General features: G+C 27.2%; 1 protein-coding gene across 4 annotated transcripts; it reads left to right on the top strand.

Annotated features, from left to right (window-relative positions):
- Window positions 1–2,053: 2,053 nt before the first annotated feature.
- Window positions 2,054–6,437, top strand: LOC101495835 (uncharacterized). 4 transcript variants are annotated; one of them, XM_012712873.3, is made up of 3 exons: window positions 2,054–2,164; window positions 2,496–4,487; window positions 5,096–5,394. In XM_012712873.3, the coding sequence occupies exon 2, from the start codon at window positions 2,532–2,534 to the stop codon at window positions 4,473–4,475; it is 1,944 nt and encodes a 647-aa protein (XP_012568327.1). In that variant the 5' UTR covers window positions 2,054–2,164; window positions 2,496–2,531; the 3' UTR covers window positions 4,476–4,487; window positions 5,096–5,394. The 4 variants fall into 4 exon arrangements, with proteins under 4 accessions (XP_012568327.1, XP_012568325.1, XP_004490220.1 ...); XM_073364952.1 differs by having other exon boundaries at window positions 2,059–2,735; window positions 3,297–4,487; XM_012712871.3 differs by lacking the exon at window positions 5,096–5,394 and adding an exon at window positions 6,100–6,437 and having other exon boundaries at window positions 2,058–4,487.
- The last annotated feature ends 3,531 nt before the right edge of the window (window positions 6,438–9,968 follow it).

Here is a 9,968-nt window from a genome sequence, read left to right as displayed (position 1 = left end):
TAAAAATAAAATACACTACACCACTACTTACGTTTTCACTGTTGAGAATTTAGTGGTCAGTTAGAAAAGAAAAAAAATAACAGCAAAATACGTTCAATTACACCCACCACGACGAGACACTTTTTGAAATTGTTTTTTAAACACTACTTTAACAACCACCGCTTCAAATTAATTTATTTTATTTTATGAATTCTTTTAATTCCCTCATACTTTCTTTCTTAATTCCCGTGTTCCGTAAACGGTATCTTTTCAATTCTCTCATTTTTTGTGTCTCCATTATAAATATCATTCATATTATCTCGGTATATACAATTCCTTTTTTAAATTTTTTTTACCAAAACTTTGTTATTCATCTTTATCCAATGTCAGTCTGAAACAAAAATCATAAAATCAGTTGCTTCAATTTCTTCATCAAAGTTTGTTGCTTCAATTTCTCCAAAAAATGAGTCATGAAATTTGATTGTTAGAGTTGTGCTACTGTGGTTTCTGTCTTGATTTCCTCAATGTCAAACAAAACTTTTATGCAATGGAAATAGTACTGAGATTCGCGAGCTTTTATTTCTCGATTTGAGATTAATATTGCTGATGAAACTATGTATTTATTCGTGCTTCTAAAAACTTTTTGGAATATATGTTCACACGAATTACTGGTAAATTTTTTTCAATCTTATTTTATTTTATTTATAAAAAAAGATTACTATTTTGTTATGTATATATATATTTTGTATTGTTTATGTTTCTTAATTTTGTCTCAAAAAATTGTAAATTTGTATATGTATATTTCTATCCTCTTATATAACATTTGTCTTAATAATTTCGATTTTAAATTCACTCATAAATAGTCAGTACATTTGTATATTTATATTTCTATTCTCTTATACAAGATTTGTCTTACTAACTCTGATTTTAAATTCTCTCACAAATAGTTGTTGTCCGTGTTAATAATTTTGATTTTACATTGTCTAATAAATAGTGTTGGCACAGAGTTATATTAAATAAAAAATAATAATTTATTTAAGTAAATATAAATTTTATTTAGGCTTCTTAACGTGAATTCAATTAAATTTCTAGAATATTGAAGAGAAAAATAATAATTTATTTAAGAAAATATAAAATTTATGTATGAATTAAAAAAACAATTCATTTCATCGATTCATTGAAAGTAGTGGTTTTTCAAACTTCAAACACTATTTTATCAAATTTAAAAACTATTATACTATACATTTTATATTCAAATGATTCATGAAAGATTAATGAAGGCTAATTTTTATGTGTATTGTAATTTTTTGTTTGTAATAGGAAAATTATTTTTCTTTAGTATTTTGTGAGTAGTACTAAAATGAAATATATTTTGCCACTTGATACAGCAAAATTTATATTAATTCTTAAATATCATGTATTTCATATAAATAACATAGGTTGAATAATAAAAATAAAAATTCATTATTAAGTTACTTACTCATCCTTACATTTACTAATTTACTTATTTTATATATGTCCATGTCATTATTTTAAAAAAAATTATTTCATCTAATCTAATTATTTAATTTAATTTTTTTTTAATAATTATTGTTTTTATTTGTTTAAAATTAAAAGTATTGCTTTATAATAAGTTTTTTGGAAAGAAAAAGTATTATGTGTAGAATTCAAAAATAAGACATCGTCGTTTGAGTAAGATTAAAGAGTAGTGTTAGAGTCATACTTTTTATCAATAACATTAAGCCTGTAAGAAAGTAGTTTTAAAGTTAAATTAAAATTAGATTTTTTTTAATTTTTTTTATTGTAAATTATTTTTTTTAAATCAATTTATTTTTTTTAATGTCAATAAAATTTATGAAATTTGATATATATATATATATATATAATATAACCATTTATTTATTAAAATCGTTGTTTCCGTGCGGACGATGCACGGGTTACAAACTAGTATACATAATAGTAAAAAAAAAAAAAAGTAACAATAGTTTTGATTTATAAAAATAATGGTAAAATAATGAAACGCTCGAAATAAGTTTTTCAAGAACTATTTAATAAATAAGTTCTTCATACATTGTTCGAATTTTAGTTCTTCACGAACTATATTTATAACAAAAAACTTATTTTGTAGGCAACAAATGTTAAAACAAGGAATGTGACAGACACCAATGTCGATTTCAAGGTTAAGGTATGTTGTTTCTGTTTCTGCTTTTGTGCCCAATTTCACTCATTTTCAATTTCCAAAATTCTCCTTTTCAACACTAAACCCTCAATTCGATAATGTGGATGCCGTTTCGTTGTTCAATCGTTTGCTCCATAAGAATCCTACCCCACCCACCATTGAATTTGAAAAGGTTTTAGGTTCCCTTGTTAAGGTTAAGCATTACCCCATTGCTATTTCCCTTTCTCAACAAATGGAACTAAGGGGGATTAAGCCTGATTTTGTAACTTGCAACCACTTGATTAATTGTTTCTGCCAAATGGGTCATCTTACTCTTGCTTTTTCTGTATTGGCAAAGATTATCAAAAGGGGTTTTCATCCAGATACCATTACCATGACTACACTCATCAAGGGTCTTTGTCTTAAAGGTCAGGTCCATAAAGCATTGCACTTTCATGACAAGGTGGTGGCACAAGGAATTCAGTTGAACCAAGTTAGTTACGGTACTTTGATCAATGGTTTATGTAAAGTTGGAGAAACAAGAGCAGCTCTGGAGTTGTTGAGACGAATTGAAGGGAAATTGGTTCAGCCTAATGTGGTAATGTACACAACAATCATTAATAGTCTATGCAAATATAAACTTGTTACTGATGCATTTGATTTGTACACTAAAATGATTGCTAAGAAAATTTCTCCTAGTGTTTACACTTATAATGCACTGATCTATGGCTTTTGCATTGTGGGACAATTGAAAGAAGCATTTGATTTGTTAAATAAATTGACATTGGAAAACATCAACCCGGATGTGTGTACTTTTAATATATATCTCAATGCTTTTTGTAAAGATGGACAGTTGAAAGAGGCCAAAAATGTGTTTGCTGTGATGATGAAAAAAGACATAAAACCTAATATTTTTACTTACAACTCTTTAATAAATGGATATTGCCTAGTGAATGAAGTGAACAAGGCTAAGAATATATTTAATACTATGGTCCAAATGGGAGTGGCTCCTAATGTTCTCACCTACAGTATCTTGATTAATGGGTTTTGTAAGATTAAAATGGTGGATGAAGCCATTAATCTCTTCAAAGAAATGCATTGCAGAAAAATCATTCCAAATACGATAACTTACAATTCTCTTATTGATGGTTTGTGCAAGTCAGGGAGAATCTTATATGCTTTAGAGCTTGTTGATGAAATGCAAGATAGAGGTCAACCACCTAATATAATCACTTACAGTTCTATATTGGATGCTTTATTGAAACAACATCATGTTGACAAGGCAATTGCATTATTAAAAGATCTTAAAGATAAGGGTATTCGACCAGATATGTACACGTATACTATTCTTATTGATGGATTGTGTAAAGTTGGAAGACTAAAGGATGCACAAAAGGTTTTTGAAGATCTTTTGGTCAAAGGCTACAATCTTGGTAAAGAAATGCATTGCAGAAAAATCATTCCAAATACGAGAACTTACAATTCTCTTATTGATGGTTTGTGCAAGTCAGGGAGAATCTTATATGCTTTAGAGCTTGTTAATGAAATGCAAGATAGAGGTCAACCACCTAATATAATCACTTACAGCTCTATATTGGATGCTTTATTGAAACAACATCATGTTGACAAGGCAATTGCATTATTAAAAGATCTTAAAGATAAGGGTATTCAACCAGATATGTACACGTATACTATTCTTATTGATGGATTGTGTAAAGTTGGAAGACTAAAGGATGCACAAAAGGTTTTTGAAGATCTTTTGGTCAAAGGCTACAATCTTGGTAAAGAAATGCATTGCAGAAAAATCATTCCAAATACGATAACTTACAATTCTCTTATTGATGGTTTGTGCAAGTCAGGGAGAATCTTATATGCTTTAGAGCTTGTTAATGAAATGCAAGATAGAGGTCAACCACCTAATATAATCACTTACAACTCTATATTGGATGCTTTATTGAAACAACATCATGTTGACAAGGCAATTGCATTATTAAAAGATCTTAAAGATAAGGGTATTCAACCAGATATGTACACGTATACTATTCTTATTGATGGATTGTGTAAAGTTGGAACACTAAAGGATGCACAAAAGGTTTTTGAAGATCTTTTGGTCAAAGGCTACAATCTTGGTGTATATACATATACCGCTATGATCCAAAGGTTATGTAACAAGGGTTTGTTTGATGAAGCTTTGTCCATGTTGTCAAAAATGAAAGACCATTGTTGCAATCCAGATGCTGCAACTTACAAAATAGTTATCCGTTCTCTGTTTGATAAAGGTGAAAAGGATAAGGCAGAGAAACTTATTCATGAAATGATTACGAGAGGTCTACTGTAAGATTGGAACTAGGTAATGTCTTTTTCTATTTAAACATTGTTATATTGTATGTATATTTCAGCATAATTGCATCGATTCATTTTATCTACTAGCCTAACCTAATGAGAAGAAAAGTTTCATTATTGTTGTTTCTTTTGTTAGGTGTTTTTAGGAAAACCTTCATAGATGCTACATATCTTGCATTTGTCTTTCTTTAGATGATATTGAATTACCTCATTGACAGCCATCACTCAATTGGATGTGGTTTAGAACTTTCTTTAGATGATAATTACTATGGTAGATTGTTCGAGATTGTGAAAAACTGTGGACCCTCATTAAACTTAATTGGTTATTTTACAGTCTTAATGTATTCAAGGGTTTTGTGACAAAGGCTTACTTGATGAAGCGTTTGCCGTGTTGTCAAAAATGAAAGATAATGTTTACATTCCATATGCTAAAACTTATGAAATAATTATTTTTTCTGTTTTAAAAAAATGAAAATGATAAGGCTGAGAAACTTGTTCGTGAAATGAGTGTGAGAGATCTACTATATAATTGAAACTATGTATGATGGTTCTCTTCTTACATATTGTTATTTTGAATTTATTTTTTAACCTTATGGTATCATTTTGTTCTTGTAGTTGCATCGTCTAATGAGAAGCAAAATTTTGTTGTTGGTCTGTACTTCAAAAACTGAGATTGGTGAGTTTCAGATTGAGGGAAAGTGGTAGAATATAAAAATTAATGTTGTCTTGGAAATATTGTTGGGTTGGGATTTTATAAATTGTACTACAGTTTGTCTAGCCAATAGCTTTTCTCGATAGCTAATATGTTGCTACTAGACAATATAAGAATCACTAATTGATAACCTTCCATCATCATGAACTCTCATTTTATCAGATGAATTTTTTTGAGTATCCATCTATGATTTATGGCTTGAGATGTGTATCCACTTGATGATTTAATACATGTATTCTTGTGGTTCTGCAATAAAGTGAACTATAATCACATAACAAGTAACTTAAAGTTTTTCTTTGGAATACTTGTAATTCTGCATAATGGTTCTAATCTTACGAAACTTAACTGTTGTAGAATGTAGTTTTAAGCTCATTTTAACATGCTGTTATATCTCCTTGCTTTGGGGTGGAAACTTCAAGATATAAATGAAATGAATCCAGTTGAGATGATTTAGAACTAGGCAGACAAATATTTATAAGAAAATGCTGAAAACCTTATCCCTGGTTTAAATTGTCAAAATTTAAAAAAAAAAGAATTGATTGTTTTTTAAAACGTGGGCCTATAGGCCCATTAAGTCCACAAAATTTTAGAGGGTTGGGGCTTATTTTTTGGAGGCCTTTTAAATTATCAAATTTTTTGGCCCCTCCAACATGTGGGCTGAGGCCAATAGTTAGGGGGCTTGTCAAATTGACAGCTCTAGATACAACTACTAGTGATTCATAAAATTAGAGACTCTTTCGAATTTAGTTGGCTTATAGGTTCAATGAACCTCATATCACTAGAGTTACTAGCAGCATTTTGAACTAATACAATGCCATATCAGACTTATAGTTACCTTTTATAGTTACACATTAATTTACTTATGATGATAGTTACACATTAATTTACTTATGATGATTTACTGTAGGTTAATGATTGATTACTACAATGGAGACTATGTTAACAACCTGTTGATCAGTACAAATTTTCCCAAATAGATTCTTTAACATATATATTATCTTGTGTTATACTATGATCATTCAAATTCAAGAAAATTTCTTATTTGAGAATGATGCACTAAAATAGAATTGCAGTTTTTCCCTTCATTGTCTTGACTAATTACTTTGATCCTTTTCCTTAACTTTGAAGTTTGATCCTTTATTCGTAGTTTCTTATTAGACGTTAAAAAGGTGGAAATAGTTTCATAAAAAAAGGCTAAAGTAGGCTTGATTCTTTAGATCAATTAATTTTTAACTATACATTTAAAAATTGTAAGACAAATCTCCAAATGAAATATATTTAGAAGTTGAGATGAATATTGCTATATTACTCTATAGAATGAAATATAGATAAAATATATTTGAAAAATTGATGTATCTGGTTTTAATTTTTAACTAAATACATTCACTTTTTTAATCTCATTTACATTTTATTTTAGGGATTATAGAGCTTTTCTGTTGTGCATTAGAATTCATATCGAATCACTTCTATTTGTCTACTTTACATGTAAATTACATGGATAAATAATGTTCAAATTTGAGAGTTTTGCATTTGGAAGAAAATTTCCAAAAAGGCCTCTAAAATTGTACAAGGATGGAATAGGATAATAGGATCATTTTATGAATTGAGATCACGTAGTATAGCCATGGGAAACTTACATAACCTAACCTTAAGTATCAAAATATATTTTTTTCTTTTCTTAAAGTGACAAATGTTAGTTGATATTTTTTTTGTCTCTAGACAAAATACCATTAATAAACTCACACTCAAAGGGACATCTCATGTTCAAATGAGGGCCACTATGTTCGAATCTGGGTCACCATGAAAAAATATTGTCTAAAATTATCGACATTACCAATTGAGTTAAATTGATATTTTGTTAGTGAGTGTAGTTGACTTCATGATCTCTTAATCACTCTAACTCATATTTTTATCCTCAAATTAGCAAACCATCTTATTACTTTAACTTTGTAATGTAAAGATTATCGAGATACAGTTTTTCATGCTATTTAAGCAGTCAATTGAGTCCAAAATAATTAAACTTGAATTTATGTGACTATTTGTAGATTTTCATTTATCTATCTTCTATACATGGTTAAGTCCTAGGTAGTCACGGCGGTTTCCGGCGCGATTGCGCCGGAGCGTGGTGGCGAAGGGTCTGACCGCGGCGGTGCAGTGCGGCACGGGGAAAAGCAAGATCGCGCGTGATCCGGGTATGGTCGCGTGTTCCCAAAGTCCAGAAAACGTGATTTTTTTCTTCAAGAAAAACCAATATTACCCTTCCATTTTAAAAAACTTTGGGGGTATTTTTGGTATTCCATACTTCAGATTTCACTAACCCTAACTTCACATTCCCTTCTTCGTTCACGTTGCCCTCCTCGTTCTTCTTATTCTTCGTTCCTCCTCGCTGCTGCTTTTGTTCTTCCACCACCAGCCGTGCCGTCCAACTTCCGTCCAGCTTCAAACCGCCGCGCCGCCTCTAGCTTCATACACCACCAGTCGCGCCGCTTCGTTTTTTTTTTTTTTTTTTTTTATTTTTTTTTTTCTTTTGTTATTTATTTTCCTTTTTCTTTTTTTTTTTTTTTTTTTTTTTTTTTTTTTTTTTTTTTTTTTCTTTGTACTTTTCTACTTCCCTTCATTTAATATTGTGTTTTTATTACTCTATGTTGAAGAAGATAATAATATTTAATATTTAAATGTATTATTTGATTAAGACTTGGGTTTTTTTTTATTACTATGTATGAATGTTTATGAGTTTGAGATATTGTTTAATTATGTATGTTATATATTATGATTTATGCAATTTGCTCAAAAAAAAAAAAAAAATAGAGGTAATCCCGGTATCCTGATTTCCGGGGTTGGCCGCGACGCACCGCTATTTGGAATTAACTATCTAGGTTAAGTCTAGAATAATGAAATTATGTGATTATATAGCAAAAAATGTAATTGGAAAATTTATTGTAGTTGATCACTAGTAAATTAATTGATTAAAGCATGCAAAAAAAAGTTGACTATCCCAAACTTGTAAATAAAACGGAATGATAATTTAATTGGAATGTTTGAAAATATTTAGTTGTTCTCATCATACATTTCAATGCAAATAAATCCATATAAAAATGATTAAATAAAAGTATAATGCAAGGGAATGTTATGACTACTTTCAAGTCAATAACAATAATCCAATTTGAAAGATATGGATGCTAAATCTATCAAACTTCTTATTTAAAAGGTTAAATTACATTCGTGGTCCCTTAACTTAATTTCAGGTAACGTTTTAGTCTTTTATCTTTTTTTTTTTTTTTTTTTTCCGACTTGGTCCTTTATTTTAATTTTAAGTGACAATTTGATATTTTATATTTTAAAATTTCAACAATGATATCCTTTTTTATACAAAAATTCAAAAAAAATTTCAATCAAAACTCATAAAATTAATTATATTCTTCAATTTAATACAAATTTCATCAAATTCGTAACGCAAATCTTCAAATAAACTCATATTTTCATACTTTATTTGATATTTTTAGGAATAAATGACTAAATCGGGAAAAAAAAAGATAAAGGACTATAATGTTACCTAAAATTAAGTTAAGGGACCACATATGTAATTTAGCCTATTTAAAATCTATTATATATATTTAAAACAGATTCCCGATGTCACGTTATCATATTTCATCTACATCAGCCAAAAAGCTGATGTGTACCTCATGAGAGTACCCTTCCTCTTTCAACAACTTCTCCTCTTCCTTCCGCAATTTCTTTAATATCTCCAAAATCTATTTAATAATATTATTTTATAATAAATTTATAAATTATAAAATTATTTTACAATTATTTATAATAAATTTATAAATTATTTTACAATTTGATAATAATTTATAATTTATATTATTATCAAATTATTTTATAAGTTATTTTATAATAAATTTATAAATTATTTTATAGTATTATTAGTCATTTACCAGTTGTAATTACTTATAAAACTTATAAAATTATTTTACAATTTGATAATAATTTATAATTTTATATTATTACAAATTATTTTATAAGTTATTTCATAATAAATTTATAAATTATTTTATAGTATTATTAGTCATTTACCAGTTGTAATTACTTATAAAATTATAAAATTATTTTATAATTATTTATAATAACTTTATAAATTATAAATTATTTTACAATTTGATAATAATTTATAATTTATATTATTATCAAATTATTTTATAAGTTATTTCATAATAAATTTATAAATTATTTTATAGTATTATTAGTCATTTACCAGTAGTAATAATTTATATTATTAATAATTAAATTCAATAAAAAAATCACATAATCACTCATAAATATCGACATAAATGCTATTTATCTAATCCTCCTTACAGTTATATTATTCCACTTATGGTGAATAATGATTTTATACGTTTCTAATTCAATTACTCATTAATATCAATTCATTTAAAATTACTTTCAATTTATGTCAATCCATTTTTTTTAGTAACATTTTATAAAATAAAAATATATATTTTATTTGACATAAAAGATACAAATTTATTAAAAATAATCATAAAATACGAATATATAAAAAATTATTAAAAAAATTACTTCCAATTATTAAAATACACAAATTTATTTAAAATTATAATATATATGAATATATTAAAAAATATAATGAACCAACGTTTACTATATATATGTTCTGAAAAAATATGTTAACACTAAATTTTTATCAATTAAATTATATATTTATAATTGAATGCTATTTTTTATTTTAATTTTCCTTATTATAATGATAATTTGAAT

The sequence above is a fragment of the Cicer arietinum genome, chromosome 2 (assembly GCF_000331145.2).
Source record: "Cicer arietinum cultivar CDC Frontier isolate Library 1 chromosome 2, Cicar.CDCFrontier_v2.0, whole genome shotgun sequence".
NCBI lineage: Eukaryota > Viridiplantae > Streptophyta > Magnoliopsida > Fabales > Fabaceae > Cicer > Cicer arietinum.
The sequence above is the reverse complement of the archived record's forward strand: the minus strand, read 5'-3'. Positions and strand labels throughout refer to the sequence as shown.

What these genes read in the sequence shown, in the direction of transcription:
- LOC101495835 (XM_012712871.3), top strand. Translation starts at nt 2,145, where the DNA reads ATGTCGATTTCAAGGTTAAGGTATGTTGTTTCTGTTTCTGCTTTTGTG.